General features: G+C 54.3%; 1 protein-coding gene across 1 annotated transcript in view; it reads left to right on the forward strand.

Annotated features, from left to right (window-relative positions):
* The window catches only part of RAMP1 (receptor activity modifying protein 1), a 39,864-nt gene that overhangs the window by 5,997 nt on the left and 17,911 nt on the right, over positions 1-15,956 (forward strand). The window contains exon 2 of the mRNA XM_070463592.1: positions 3,051-3,189. Within this exon, the coding sequence (XP_070319693.1) occupies positions 3,051-3,189 (139 nt within the window). The remainder of the gene's footprint in view (positions 1-3,050; positions 3,190-15,956) is intronic.

Here is a 15,956-nt window from a genome sequence, read left to right on the forward strand (position 1 = left end):
CCTTCCCACAGCTCGCCCCCCACCCGTGACCCCGGCCCTGGGAGGCCTGTGCGGGTCTGCGGCTGTCTCCGCAAATGCGGCGTGGGATGAGTGGCAGCAAGATGGGCCGGTCCTGCAGGCGTGCAGCCGCAGGCCAAGGGCACAGGCTAGAAGAGAGACCTGGCGGGCCCTCCCCTGGGCCCTTGTCGCTCGTTAGAAAGCCCCCAAGCCCCAAGGGCCCCCGTGGGGCACCGGCCACCCTGTCTTTCTGGCCCCAGGCCCGCTGCCATGGCGATCTCCCTGCCGGGGCCAGGTGCATTCTCCGTGCTTTCTCTGAGCCCCTCCAGCCCCAGCCAGCCCCCCTGCGCTGACCGATGCAGATGCGAGGGCAAGTCCTGCCTCGACTCGCTGCTGTCTGCCCGGCAGCCTCACCCTTGGCCTCTTAAGACATGCACTGTGAAGGATTAACCTCGCAGTCACCCAGGAATGGAACCCATCTGGTCTTAAACAGCTGGTTTTAAAACTTTGGGCAGCGTATTCAGTTTTAAAGCTGTGGTGTGGCCTCTCTTTGCAATGAAAAAAACTATATCAGGCTCATTTTTTTATTAAAAAAAAAAAACCCAGCGTCCTTCTCCTGTGCTTAAAAATGAACCTGGTTTCCAGATTCACCCAAGCAGCTTGCCCAACCTCATTCCAGTTGTCAGAAGGCCAGGAGAACCAGCTCTGGGCTCCTGCAGGGCAGGAAAGAAAGGATAGTGGTGAGGGGCAGACTTTGTCCCCACGGAGCAGAGGGCCCACCCTTGGGACACAGACAGCGGCTCCCAGAGAGGCTGACCGAGCGGGGCCACGGCGAGGCCACGGGGCCGGCCCTACAGTGGGCCTCGCACCCACAGTGGGGGCTAGAGCGTGACCTCTGAGGCCTCTGAGGCCCGGAACGATGGTGGGGGACCGTTGTGGGAACCCTCCAGCGGCCACATTTGCGCCTGGCTTTCAGTTGCCCCCGGCGCCCTGACAGAGATGCACGTTTGTCTTCCTTCTCCCTAACCTGGCCCTCCCAGCGCAGAAGGGGAGCCCAGCGCCCTTCCTGACCTCCTGGGGACGCTCCGAGGCGCCTCGCTGCAACCCACGCAGAGTGCGCTCTGCTAAAGGCGGGTGTCGCGGGCTTGTTCATTGGACAAATAATACCGCGCAGAGACGCTGGCTACCTGGGAGGGCGACCGGCGATCAGAGGGCGGCCAATGGAAGGGAAAATCCCCCTACCCGCCCTAACTGAAGCCTGGAGGGAGAGACAGGCGCGGGGACCTCGGGGAGGAGGCCGCGGAGGAGGACGGGCCCCATCTGGGTCTGGGTTTTGCGGGGTGAAAGGCGGTCCGCGGGCCTAGCCCCGGTGGCTGTGCAGAGTTCTGAGGGGGCGGGGCACCGGGCTGGAGCGCCTCCGTGAGCCAGTGTCTCAGCCCTCCCAAGCGACCTGTGCACGCAGGTGGGCTTTCCCTGGGGCGGGGCCCATCTGGATGGAGCCGGCGTTGGGAGCAGCCCCTTCCCCCAGCTGGTCCTCGGGTGCGCAGTGCTGCGCCGGGTGGACCCAGCGGGGGGCACATCCCAGGGCACCCAGGGTGGGCTGGCCTGCTGCCCAGCCTGCGGGTCCTCTCCTGGGGCTCCTCCGAGGTGGGGGGGTGGGTTTCCTCTTCCCAGCCTCTCATCTCCCCCACCCACCTCCCATTACTCCTGGTTTCTCTGGCTGAAAACCCCCCGGGTCCTCCCTGCTTGACTGGCTTCCAGGTGCCCACCCTGCGTGTCCAGATCTGGGGAACAGAGGGACACCCTCCACACAGCGGGTGCAGGACCGGGCACCTCGGCGCTCAGGCAGGTGAAATGAAGTGAAGAAGTCGCTCAGTCGGGTCTGACTCTTTGCGACCCCAGGGACTATACAGTCTGTGGGAATTTCCAGGCCAGAATACTGGAGTGGGTAGCCTTTCTCTTCTCCAGGGGATCATCCCAACCCAGGAATTGAACCCAGGTCTCTCGCATTGCAGGCAGATTCTTTACCCCTGAGCCATGAGGTGAAGCCCGAGGCTTTTTATAGCTCCTGCCTCCGGCTTCACCTCTAGCTCCATGTGCCGTGGGCTGCGTCTGTCACTTAGATAGGTGGAGTCATTAGTCTCCTGCCCCTGATGGGCGACGCGAAATTGGGGGCTCACGGAGACCCTGGAGAGGAGGGTGGGCCCTGCCACCACGTGCCCCCTGGGCTCTGGGGGCACAGAGACAGGGTCTGCTCCCCGCTTGCCAGGGGCCCTGTGCCCGGCCACCCTCCCGGCCCCTGGGGCAGTCTGCCCTCGGCCTTTGTTTGGGACAGCCCATCGGCTCTGTTACCTGGAGCCTTCACCACTGTCCACCTGGAACCATCACCACTGTCCACCTGTTCCTCTCCCCAGTCCTCACGAGTGGAAGGGTAGGAACAGCTGAGGCGACAGCTCGTCAGCTTGGTTTCTAGCCGATGGACATGAGCTGTCCTCCGGGCCCAGAGGACATGAGCTGGGCACACGCTGGTGGGAGGGGAGGGCGGGGTCTCCAAGGCCCTGTGCTGCCCGCCAGCCTCCCCGGGGCAGGCCGATTCCTCCCCTCCCTCCTGGGCAGACCCGCAGGGGCCTCGTGGGCGATCAGCCCGCATCCAGTCCCCCCAGGCTGTCCTCGCTGCCGCAGTTTCCGCGTCTGCGAAGTGCAGGCTTAGGAACCAGATCGGGGGTGCATGAGGCTGAAACGATGTGTGCATGTCAGGCCGTGTGCCCCGGACAGGAGGACGTGCAGTCCCTGCTCTGGAGCAGGGAGACGGCGGTCTCGGACCCACCATCAGCAGGTGGGCCTTTGCTGGGCCCCGGAGCGACTGATAATGCAATGATCCAGCTGGAGCCTGGATGCCCCCCAGGGCATCCGGGGGACCTCGGAGTCGGACGGACCACTCTGTGCTGATGGGTGTCGGCCGCGGACGATGGAGCCAGCCCCTGACCCTGCAGGGATGGGCGGGCTGGACTGGTGAGCTAAGCGGATGACCCATCCGGGGGCTCTCGTTGCAGTGACCCAGCTCTGCCTGGCCACCGCCTGCCAGCACGCCGACTACAGCGTTCTCCTCCAGGAGTCCTGCCTGCCCCAGTTCCAGGCGCACATGGAGGCCGTTGGGAGGACGCTGTGGTGCGATTGGGGCAAAACCATCAGGTGAGTCCGGCATGTCCCGGGGGGCAGCGGGGGTGCTGTGAGAGGGTCTCCCTCGAGCCCCAAAAGCCATTCTTCCCCGAAGTCCAGCGTGTGGACGCACCATAGGCTGGGGCCAGAGAGAGGGCGAAGGGGGTGCCCCGGGGTGGCCTGGATGGGGAGGGCGGGGGTCGTGACCTCAATGACCAGGCTCAAGCTGGGTAGCAGGGCAGAGGTGGCAGGCTGCAGAGGGCTCTGTCGGGCTGGGTCCAGTCTGGGATGCTGATGGTGGGAGCAAGGTCCAGTGCCCAGGGGCCGGTCCCTGTGACAGGAGCCCTCCCCCCGCCGGTGCAGGGCTGTCCCCTTAGCCTCCCGCCATCCCCAAGGCCCAGCCAAGGCTGTCCTCCTGCCTGCCTGCCAGGCGGGCTCAGGCTCGGAGCTTCCTGGAAGCCTGGGTGGCTGCACGCCCCTCACCGAGGGCGGCTGGACATGAGCCCCTTCTCCTTCCTGACTCGGTCCTTCTCCCGAGACGTCCTTCCTCCTGCCCTACCGGGTTCGTCCCGGCGCCGCCCCCTCGGCCACTCGATGGAGTCGGGGTCTCCCCCCACCAGGCCTGGCTCCTTCCTCTTCTAGGGCAGCCACCAGCAATCAGCTTGTCCGTGGTGGGCAGTCAAGGCTGAGTTTTCCTAGGCTGTGTTTCTGCTTCCTTGGCGGCTCCAGTGGGCAAATAAAGGCAAAGAGAAACACCCTCCAAACACCGAGATCGCAGCGGGGTACACGACCCAGCCATGCATGCGGGGTCCCCAGTGTGTGTGCGGGTTTCCGGGCCGGGCTCCGACATCTTCAGTACAAGGTCTGCCGCTCGGTTTACAGCCCGGCCCAGACACACAGGAGCTGGGCGCGGGGTCCTCAACCTCCTGCAGTTAACGTGAAGCCCACGCGTCCCTCCAGGGTTTGAGCAGAGGCTCAGCGACAGCCACCCCGGCAGGGCCTCCTCCCCGTCCTCCTCCTCCACGGCCTTCAGGTCTCCTGTTCTGAGCTGAGAAATCACTCATGAGTTAGAAATCAAAGGGGGAGGCAGGGCGACTTTTCAGGCTAATGGGCCTCCCGCCTCTCTAAGGGATTTGTGTTTAAATGAAAGGTCACACATTATTAAGATGCAGAGAAGACGCCGAGGGGTCCCTGGGGATCCGCGCTCCACCCCCCCCCCCACCACCCAGCTCTGTGCAAGTGATTTGTGTAGACAGATTGCAAACCAGTGGCCTAGCAGAAGAGGTAGTGCAAGTGGCAGGTGACATGCTGAACGAAGCAGTGGTGACAGGTTCCTAGAAATGAAGCCGCCGCGGACAGTTCCCGACTGTAGTCAGTGCAAACAGGAGTCATTATCGCCGGGCCCAGAGTCTGCCATCCTCCCAGCTGAGCCAGGCATGATTCAGCTGGAAATCGGCATGGGGGGTGGGAGTGAGGTTGCTAGGAAATTTCTTTATTTAAAAAGGAAATCAAGACCATTGAAGGAGGAAGAGGCAGAAGTCCCCATTGTGAGAGTTTCTCAGCAAGTCAACTGGGGCTAGCGAGCTGGTCGGCAGAATAAAGGTCCCTAGAGATGTGTGCGCCCTAACGTAAGACCTGGGAATATGTCACATTGCATGGTGTTCAGTTCAGTCGCTCGGTCGTGTCTTATTCTTTGTGACCCCATGGACTGAAGCACACCAGGCCTCCTTGTCCATCACCAGCTCCCAGAGTTTGCTCAAACTCATGTCCATCGAGTAGGTGATGCCATCCAACCATCTCATCCTCTGTCATCCCCTTCTCCTCCTGCCTTCAATCTTTCCCAGCATCAGGGTCTTTTCCAATGAGTCAGTTCTTCGCATCAGGTAGCCAAAGTATTAGAGCTTCAGCATCAGTCCTTCCAATGAATATTCAGGATTGATTTCCTTTAGGATCGGTTGGTTGAATCGCCTTGCAGTCCAAGGGAATCTCAAGAGTCTTCTCCAACACCACAGTTCAAAAGCATCTGTTCTTTGGTGCTCAGCCTTTTTTATGGTCCAACTCTCACATCCATACATGACTACTGGAAAAACCATAGCTTTGACTAAACAGATCTTTGTCAACAAAGTAATGTCTCTGCTTTTTAATATGCTACCCAGGTTGGTCATAACTTTTCTTCCAAGGAGTAAGCAACTTTCAATTTCACGGCTGCAGTCACCATCTGCAGTGCCCAAAAAACTAACGTCTGTCACTATTTCCACTGTTTCCCCATCTATTTGTCATGAAGTGATGGGACCAGATGCCATGATCCTAGTTTTTTGAATGTTGAGTTTTAAGCCAACTTTTTCACTCTCTTTTCTTTCACTTTCATCAAGAGGCTCTTTAGTTCTTCTTCACTTTCTGCCATAAGGGTAGTGTCATCTGCATATCTGAGGTTATTGGTATTTCTCCTGGCAATCTTGATTCCAGCTTGTGCTTCATCCAGCCCAGTGTTTCTCATGATGTACTCTGCATATAAGTTAAATAAGCAGGGTGACAACATACAGCCTTGACATACTCCTTTCCCAATTTGGAACCAGTCAGTTTTTCCATGTCTGGTTCTAATTGTTGCTTCTTGACCTGCATACAGATTTCTTAGGAGGCAGGTCAGGTGTTCTGGTATTCCCATCTCTTTAAGAACGTTCCACAGTTTGTTGTGATCCACACAGTCAAAGGCTTTGGTATAGTCAATAAAGCAGAAGTAGATGTGTTTCTGAAACTCTCTTGCTTTTTTGATGATCCAGTAGATGCTGGGAATTTATTCTCCGGTTCCTCTGCCTTTTCTAAATCCAGCTTGAACATCTGGAATTTCATGGTTCACGTACTGTTGAAGCCTAGCTTGGAGAATTTTGAGCATTACTTTGTTAGTGTGTGAGATGAGTGCAATTGTGCAGTAGTTTGAGCATTCTTTGGCATTGCCTTTCTTTGGAATTGGAATGAAAACTGACCTTTTCTAGTCCTGTGGCCACTGCTGAGTTTTCCAAATTTGCTGGCATATTGAGTGCAGCACTTTCACAGCGTCATCTTTTAGGATTTGAAATAGCTCAACTGGAATCCCATCACCTCCACTAGCTTTGTTCGTGGTGGTGCTTCCTATGGCCCACCTAACTTCACATTCCAGGATGTCTGGCTCTAGGTGAGTGATTACACAATTGCGGTCATCTGGGTCATGAAGATCTTTTTTGTATAGTCCTTCTGTATATTCTTGCCACCTCTTCTTAATATTTTCTGCTTCTGTTAGGTCCATACCATTTCTGTCCTTTATTGTGTCCATCTTTGCATGAAATGTTCCGTTGGTATCTCTAATTTTCTTGAAGAGATCTCTAGCCTTTCCCATTCTACTGTTTCCCTCTACATTACGTGGTGGGGGGAGGTAAATCACAGATGGAACTAAGGTTGCTAACCAGCTGACCTTGGGGTGGGGGATTATATGGTTATCTGGGCGGATCCAGCACCGTCACAAAGCTCCTTAAATTGTCCCGCTCTGGCGGTTTGGGCTTGCCTGGTGGCTCAGACAGTGAAGAGCCTGCGTGCGACGCAGGAGACCTGGGTTTGATCCCTGGGTTGGGAAGATTCGCTGGAGAAGGGCACGGCAACCCACTCCAGTATTCTTGCCATGGCCAGAGGAGCCTGGCAGGCTATAGTGCATGGGTCACAGAGTCAGACACAACTGAGCGACTCACACTTTCATTTGACGATTACAGTGCCTTCAAAGTCACTTTGATGTCCTTTGGGCCTGCCCCCCTCATCCTCTGACTTTCTGGCATCATGAGATTCTCCAGGCTCATTCTGTGGGTTTTCTGCCCCAGCCCTGGAATCAGCCATTTTTCTAGGGAGCCCTGGTTCCTTTTATTAAAGAGTGGTGTTCAGAGGCCAACATAAACATACACAGATATTCCTATCAGGGATTGAGACGTAACCAATGGAACCACGCAAGCCCAAGAAGAAAAAGAACATGGGTGAATCCGCCTTTAACCTTGGTGTAGGGCAAGGCTATATATAACCCTATTTATTTCAAGGAAGTGGCTTATGATTGTGGGGTGTGCAAAGTCCGAAACCTGTGGGGCAGGCCGAGGCTGGAGGTCTTGGACAGAGCTGATGCTTGCAGCCTCAGGGCTGAATTTATTTTTATTTTATTTTATTTATAGCTGTGCTGGGTCTTTGTTGCTGGGCTCGGGCTTCTCATTGTGGTGGCTTCTCCCACTGCAAAGCATGGGCTCTAGGCCGCTTGGATTTCAGCGGCTGTGGCTTGTGGGCCCTGGAGCACAGGCTCAGTAGTTGTGGTGCCTGGGCTTAGCTGCCCTATGGCATGTGGGAGCAGAGATCAAACCCACGTCCCCCGCAATGGCAGGCAGATTCTTAACCACTGACCACCGGGCAAGTCCAAGGCAGAACTCCTTAACTTGCTTTCAAGGCCTTTCTGCTGAGAGTGAAGTCGTCCCCCCCTCCCCCCCCTGCCCTGCCGCCGCTGCCCCGCCCTGCATCATCAAGAATGATCTCCTGTATTTAAGGCCACCTGGCCTCTGTCTCCTCTGTCCCGAGAATGGCTTGGGGGTCATTGCTCAGTCCTTCCATGTGTGAGGATGCCTGGGGGGCCTCAGATTCCTCAGGGGTCTGACCCATCGCCACACCAGGTCCTTGCGGGGCCGCTGGGCCCAGGAGAGCAGGCTCCTGTCCGTGCGCCAGGCCAAGTCCACCATGTCCCGGAGGTCAGCTCATTAAACTGCAGCCCTGGTTCACTAATGGGAACCTAACATGATTTAAAGCATTAACTGGGGGTGTAATCTAATTGGGGAAGCTTCAGAGGACATGGGAAAATGTGTTGTCAGATGCTCTTGTCAGAGACCTTCCTGCGCTGTTGGTCAGGGAGGGGAGGAATCTGGAATGTGCCGGACTCAGCTAGGAAACGGCTGGTTTTATTTATTTATTTTTTAATGTTTGTTTACTTGGCTGCGCTGTGTCTTCGTTGCAGCCTGCAGGATCTTAAGTTGCAGCACGCGGGACCCGGTTCCCTGACCACGGACTGAACCCGGGCCCCTGGCACTGGCAGGCGGATTCTTAACCCCTGGGCCACCAGGGGGGTCCCGAGGGCTGGTTGACAGTGATCATTTTTTTCCCCGAGCTGAGAAATGTCGGGTGGGTTTAGTAGGCCAGGAGACAGCCCTGCTCATCCACTTTGCACACAGCTTCAGGCTCTGAGCTGGGGAAGGTGTCAGGGCGGAAGTGTCACAGGTGGGCCAGGGGAGCGGGCACTGCCTTCTGAGACTGGTCATCAGGAGAGAGAACTTCCGCTTCATCCCAGCGTCTCTGCCCCGAAGCCTCTGGGTTTGTGTCCAGCTCCCAGGAGTGGCTTTCCAGGGGGCTCAGAGGTTAAAAAAAAAAAAGCACCAGCCAATGAAGGAGACGCAGGAGACATGGGTTCATACCTTGATCAGGAAGATCCCCTGGAGGAGGAAATGGCAACCCACTCCAGTATTCTTGCCTGGAAAATTCCATGGACAGAGGAGCCTGGTGGGCTACAGTTCACGGGGCTGCAAAGAGTTGGACATGACTGAGCGCACGCACACCCACACGTTTGTCTGCCTCAACGCACAGAATCTTCAGCGTCCGAGGGGCCCGGGTCTCTGTGGCCTGCTCCTGGGGACCCCTCCCTGCCACGCGGGCCCCATGAAAGCCCTCCATCCTGGCCTGAGCCTTGGTCCAGTTACGAGGGTTCCTGGGGAGGACAGAGAACCAGGGCACTCTACCAGGGAGACCTGGTTTCGGCGGGTCGCTGGCCCGCCGCGGGGTCTGCCCAGGCCCACTGCGGTGCCCCTTACGCTGTTGGAACCAAGGGCCTGCCCGTGTGTCCCTTGGAAGGAGTCAGTTCAGGAAATTCTTCCAAGCTCAGCAGCAGCAGGTGGAACAGCTGCTTTGCTTCTGACTCGGACAGGACCCAAGAACAGCATCTTCCTTCAACACCGAGGTCTCTCTGGGGCGGCGGCTATCGCCGCCCCGGGGCTCCTGCTCTGCTGGGCCACCCCTCCCAGGCCTTGGGGGGCCCACATCCAGGGTGCCGGGCAGGCCCCTCACCAGCGCCCCGCAGGACGCCTGGAGGGGAGGCCGGCCCACCTGAGCGCCCCCACAGCCAGGAGCTCTCGGAGCAGGGCCGGGAACGCGTGAGTGTTTGTCGAGGGTCTGCCCACGAGTGCTGGGCCACATCCTTGTCGGGAGGACCTGGCACAGAGGTCCACTTCCCCACCCTCTGCCCACCTGGATGGGGGCACCCTCCAGGTGTCCCAGAGCACCCACAGCCTCCAGCCCAGGGGTGCAGAAAGCTGACAGACCCCCTGGGGCCTCTGGGGGCCTTCTGGGAGGCCTCCCCCTCTCCCCGGCCCGGCCTCAGCTGGGGCTCCTGCCCGCGGGCAGCAGGCGTCGACACGGCCTTCTGGTGGCTGGCCCAGGGTGCGGGGTGGGTGAGCACATGGCCACGGGCCTTCCCAGCCAGTCCCTGCCTCCCCCAGCTTCATGTCACCTCCCCGTCGCCCTTCTGAGCATGACGCGGGCGGGCAGGAGACTCTGCTGCCTGGGGGGCAGCAGGGAGGGAACCCCGGGCTCTCAGAGCCCCCCAGGATGTGTCGGGCTCTGCTGCCAAGGGGGCCAGCACCTGCCCAGGTGGGCTGGGTGGGAAGAAGAGAGGGGGCACCCTTCCCCCACCAAAGGCAGCTCTTGAAGCCCCATCCAGGTGGCATCTGGGTAGAGCCCTCGGGACGCCAACTCTCGGCATAGATGTGTCCCAGGCACCCCATGACCCTGGGCACCCCGAAAGCCCGGGAACAAGATCCCGCAGCACCAGGCCAGGCCTGTCGGGCATGGGGGCGGGGGTCTCAGGAGGCCTGCCAGCCCCCTGCTCTGTCTCTGGAGCTCAGCCAGGGCTGACCTGGGGGGCGGGTCCAGGGCTGGGGCCAGTGGTGGGTGCAGGGCATGCTGGAGAGGGCAGGAGGGGGCTTTCTGGCTCCGAGGGGTGGAGGTCAGAGGCAGAAAGCTCCCAGGAAGAGACCAACAACCACGGGCGGGAACTGGGGAGGAGGATTCGTCCTCGGCTTCCCTCCATCTCCACAGCTCCCCTGGGGTGGGAGAACAAACACATGCTCCCCAGACGCAGGGTAACGTGCCGTCAGGCCCTGGCACCCCGCCTGCTCTGACGTCTTTTTCCATCAAGTGATGAAGGCCCAGTTTCACAATCTCCCCACTTGGGGGATGGAGTCAGGCTGTGTCAGAACGCAGAAGGTCAGAAGCAGACAGCGCTCAGCGGACCCTGGCTGGGGCGGAAGGGCAGGCAGATGGAACTCATCTGGGGCTGGGGGCTCCCTGCCCCACGCCTCCCTCCTTGCCTCCCCTGGACACCCCTCCCCACAGCCCCGGAAACCGCAGGACCGTCTAGGCCGTTGAGCAGATGGGACTTCTCTGTCTGGGGCGGTGGGCCAGGCTTGTCGTGCTGGACAGCCCCTGGGGTCTTTGCATGCTGGGAAGAGGGGCAGGGCAGGGCTAGTGATGGGAGATGAGGATGGGGTGATGGGGTGCATTGGGAGGCAGGGGCGGCTGGGCGGGGGTCGTGGCAGATGTCCCTTCTTAATGCTGACCTCACCCCGGGACTCACCCTGCCCCATGCAGCGCCCCTGCCAAGTCCAGGGACAGGGTCTCCAGGGACCCGCCCACCCCCTCAGTCATTCACGTGCCGGGTCTACTGGGGGAGGGGCTCTGGGAGCCCCTTTGAGGTCACTTTGAGGTCACCTTTCTCTCCAGGTATCTTACAGGACTTAAGCCCTGGACACTTATGTACACGGTGCCCAGCGGGACACACTCGGGACAGCCCTTAGGTCTGAGATCCTTCTTCTCCAGCTCCTTGTCTTAGAAACGGAGACTTGGCCCTTCCCTGGCATTCCAGTGGCTAAGACTCTGGGCTCTCAGTGCAGGGGCCCCAGGTTTGATCTCTGGTCACGGAACTAGATCCCACGTGCTGCAACTAAAGATCCCGTATACCTCAACGAAGCCTCAGTGCAGCCAAATAAATAAATAAGATTTAAAAAGAAAAGAAATGGAGACCCCACTTTCTTTTTTTTTGACTTTTTAAAAGTATTTCATTTATTTGTTTGGCTGTGCTGGGTCTTAGTTGCCGCATGTGGGATATTTAATTGCTGCGTGAGAACTCACTTCTGGTGTGTGGGGTCTAGTTCCCTGACCAGGGATCGAACCCAGGACCCCTGCACTGGGAGCAAGGAGCCTTAGCCACCAGGGAAGTCCGCGACCTCACTTTCTTAAAAACACACTCCTTTCGGGTAGGTGGGAAGCTGAGTTTACCCCACTGCCAGGGCGGGGCAGGCAGCCTATATCAATGGCAAGAAGGCCAAGTTAACACATCCTGATGTTTCCAATCCTATTTATGTTGAGCCATTTCTGGGGTTTGATATTGCAAATGATGTCGCTATAAGAACTTTGTACATAGAGACTTACTTCTTTTCAACTCATTTCTTTAAGAATTCTTGCACATGGGCTTGCTACGACATTTGCCATGAGCATTCTGTGGTTCTTGATAGGTTTGGCCCCATCGCCCTGTTAAAGGATTTCACTAATTTGCATTACCAGCAACATTCAAAAATATGTATTTCCTCATAGGTTCCTGTGTATGAGTTTGGGAAGATTTAATTTTTGCAGATTTAAATGAGATTTCCTCTTCAGTTTCAATTTGCCCATCTTTGACTGTTAGAAGACTGAGCTGTTCTCCCATAGCTGTTTGCAATCTTTTTTCCCCTCAAATGCAAATTATCTGACCTTAACCTTCCCTGTTTATCTCTTGAGTCATTGGGGGTATTTTAATCTTCTTGTACAAACTCTTGGCTACAGTAAAGACTAGCTGTTTGTCATCTTATTCTAAATACTTACTCTTCATGTTTCCCTTGGTGATGTTTATTTTCCAGGTTTTGTTTAATTAATTATTCAGTTAATACAAGTGCCCAGACTCATTCCTCAGAGCTTTGATTTCGGCAAGGTCCTGTCTGTTCCACAGGTTCAGTTGAGTCATGTGGCCACAATAGTTAAGTTATTTCTATTTAGTTGTTCTGTTTTGAAATAACGTTTATCTTCTCAATGCAGTGGATCATTACGTTAAGACGTGAATGAAAATTTATGTCCTTCCTACCTCAGTGATCCTAACATTATTTTTTGAATGATATTTCCTCCCTTAATTTTTGGTTATGCTTAGTTTAATGCATTTAGTACATTCTTGTACACATTTGAGTCTGTTTCAGGTCATTTTTACTTATGTTTTGGGGTCCTATTCCAGCACTTCGATTATCATGGCTTTATGATATTTTCTACAAGTTAGAAGTGCTCATCTGATCCCACTGTGTTCACTTTCATTATATTTCACAGTAGGCTGTGCTCCGTCTGATATTTTTCCACCCGTTTTTCTGAAAGAACTGGAGAACCATTTTGCCAAATTCCATAAAAATTTGATATTGAGACTCTGAGATGACTGGTATCAATCCATCAGCTTAGGAAGCATCACCTGTTTGCAGGAGCCCTCCCCAGGGAGGCACCGTGGGCCCTGGGGTCCTGAGCATTGGCAGCGGATGGAGTTGGGTTGACCAGCTGTTACCTTTGGGTGCTGCCTCTTAGTGATTAGTACAAAAAACAAGCATGGGGCGGAGGTGCGGGGAGCATGGAACTGAGGTGGGACCCATCGGGCATGAAACCTGCTGATTCTTTCACTACTTAAACTCTCTGGGCCTCTGTTTCCTCCGCAGTGAAGTGAGTCTAATAGCATTTTCTTGACTGACAGCTCCTGATTTGCCTCTATGTGAGTTTCCTTAATTGGGTTTTAGGATTAGGCTGTGTGTGTGTGTGCTCAGTCATTCAGTCCATATCTGACGCTTTTGCAACCCTGTGGACTGTGTAACCCACCAGGCTGCTCTGTCCATGGGATTTTCCAGGCATGAATACTAGAGTGGGTTACCGTTTCCTCCTCCAGGGGATCTTCCCAACCCAGGAATCAAACCCACATCTCCTGCAGCTCCTGCATGGGCAGGCGGATTCTTTACCACTGAGCCATCTGGGAAGCCCACAAATGGAATATATGTGTTCACCTGACTACTGGAGTCAAGAGTAGGAAATAATTGATGCACCTGGAGCATTATTTGTTCCTGCAAGGAGATCCTAAATATTCATTGGAAGGACTGATGCTGAAGCTGAAGCTTCAATACTTTGGCCACCTGATGTGAAGAGCAGACTCACTGGAAAAGATCCTGATGCTGGGAAAGATAGAAGGCAGGAGGAGAAGGGGCGACGGAGGATGTTTGCAAGAGTCCTTCCCACGGGAGGACTCAGCTCTGAATGGGCTGGGGGAGTTCTCTCTCCAGTTTCTTCCTCCACTGTGGGTTAGTTTCCTGTTCCTTGTTTCCTGTTTGTATTTCAGCAATGTTTATGTGGCCCACATCCTCCAGACTTCTCACTAAACCACAGTGGTGTGTAGTATTCCCTTAAATGTTGCTGTCCTCTACACCCGAGTTCTGTGCTGTTGTTTGGCTGCACTGGGTCTTCGCTGCTTTGCAGAGGCTTTCTCTGCTTGCAGCGAACAGGGGCCACTCTTTGTTGCAGTATGTGGGCTTCTCCTGGCAGTGGCTTCTCTTGTTGTGGAGCACAGACCCTAGGCTCCTGGGCTTCAGTAGTTGCAGCATCTGGGCTTGGTAGTTGTGGCTTTCAGGCTGTAGAGCATGGGCTTAGAATTGTGACACATGGGCCTAGTTACTACTCAGCACATGGAATCTTCCCAGGCCAGGGATCGAACCCATGTCTCCTGCATTGGACACCACTGGACACCAGGGAAGTCCCAAGTTTTGTTTTATCTTTGTGTTTTTCTCCCCCTTTTTCCCTTCATTTAGATGCCACCTTATTCATCAAAGGGAAACCAAAAGGCCCAGTTTTTCATTCAGTTCAGTTCAGTCCTGTCCAATTCTTCGCAACCCCATGGACTGCAGCACATCAGGCTTCCCTGTACTTCACCAACTCCCGGAGCTTGCTCAAACTCATGTCCCTCAGGTTGTTGATTCCATCTAGCCATCTCATCCTCCTGCCTTCAATCTTTCCCAGCATCAGGGTCTTTTCCAGTGAGTCAGTTCTTTGCATCAGGTGGCCAAAGTACTGGAGCTTCAGCTTCAGCATCAGTCCTTCCAATGAATATTCAGGACTGATTTCCTTTAGGATGGACTGGTTGGATCTCCTTGCAGTCCAAGGGACTCTCAAGAGTCTTCTCCAACACCACAGTTCAAAAGCATCAGTTCTTCAGTGCTCAGCTTTCTTTATAGTCCAACTCTCACATCCATACATGACTACTGGAAAAACCATAGCTTTGACTAAACAGACATTTGTTGGCAAAGTAATGTCTCTGCTTTTTAATATGCTGTCTAAGTTGGTCATAACTTTTCTTCCAAGGAGCAAACGTCTTTTAATTTCATGGCTGCAGTCACCATCTGCAGTGATTTTGGAGCCCAAAAAAATAAAGTCTGTCACTGTTTCCATTGTTTCCCCATCTATTTGCCATGAAGTGATGGGACCAGATGTCATGATCTTAGTTTTTTGAATGTTGCATTTTAAGCCAACTTTTTCACTCTCCTCTTTCACTTTCATCAAGAGGCTCTTTAGTTCTTCTTCACTTTCTGCCATAAGGGTGGTGTCATCTGCATATCTGAGGTTATTGATATTTCTCCTGGCAATCTTGATTCCAGCTTGTGCTTCTTCCAGCCCAGCGTTTCTCATGATGTACTCTGCATATAAGTTAAATAAGCAGGGTGACAATATACAACCTTGACGTACTCCTTTTCCTATTTGGAACCAGTCTGTTGTTCCATGTCCAGTTCTAACTCTTGCTTCCTGACCTGCATACAGGTTTCTCAGGAGGCAGTCAGGTGGTCTGGTATTCCCATCTCTTTAAGAATTTTCCACAGTTTGTTGTGATCCACACAGTCAAAGGCTTTGGCATAGTCAATAAAGCAGAAGTAGATGTTTTTCTGAAACTCTCTTGCTTTTTCGATGATCCAATGGATGTTGACAATTTATTCTCTGGTTCCTCTGCCTTTTCTAAAACCAGCTTGAACATCTGGAAGTTCATGGTTCACATACTGTTGAAGCCTGGCTTGGAGAATTTTGAGCATTACTTTGCTAGCGTGTGAGATGAGTGCAATTGTGCAGTAGTTTGAGCATTCTTTGGCATTGCCTTTCTTTGGAATTGGAATGAAAACTGAACTTTTCCAGTCCTGTGGCCACTGCTGAGTTTTCCAAATTTGCTGAGTGTAGCACTTTCACAGCATCATCATTTAGGGTTTGAAATAGCTCAACTGCTATTGAGGAGGAATTCCATCACCTCCATTAGCTTTGTTCGTAGTGATACTTCCTAAGGCCCACTTGACTTCGCATTCCCGGATGTCTGGCTCTGTATGATTATCTGGGTTGTGAATATCTTTTTTGTATAGTTCTGTGTATTCTTGCCACCTTTTCTTAATACCTTCTGCTTCTGTTAGGTCCATACCATTTCTGTCCTTTATTGTACCCATCTTTGCATGAAATGCTCCCTTGGTAGCTCTCATTCTCTTGAAGAGATCTCTAGTCTTTCCCATTCTATTGTTTTCCTCTATTTCTTTGCATTGATCACTGAGAAAGACTTTCTTATCTCTCCCTGCTATTCTTTGGGACTCTACATTCAAAACTCTGGTGTTTTGGTTCCCTCCACA

This window comes from Odocoileus virginianus, unplaced genomic scaffold (genome assembly GCF_023699985.2).
Source record: "Odocoileus virginianus isolate 20LAN1187 ecotype Illinois unplaced genomic scaffold, Ovbor_1.2 Unplaced_Contig_5, whole genome shotgun sequence".
Lineage (NCBI taxonomy): Eukaryota > Metazoa > Chordata > Mammalia > Artiodactyla > Cervidae > Odocoileus > Odocoileus virginianus.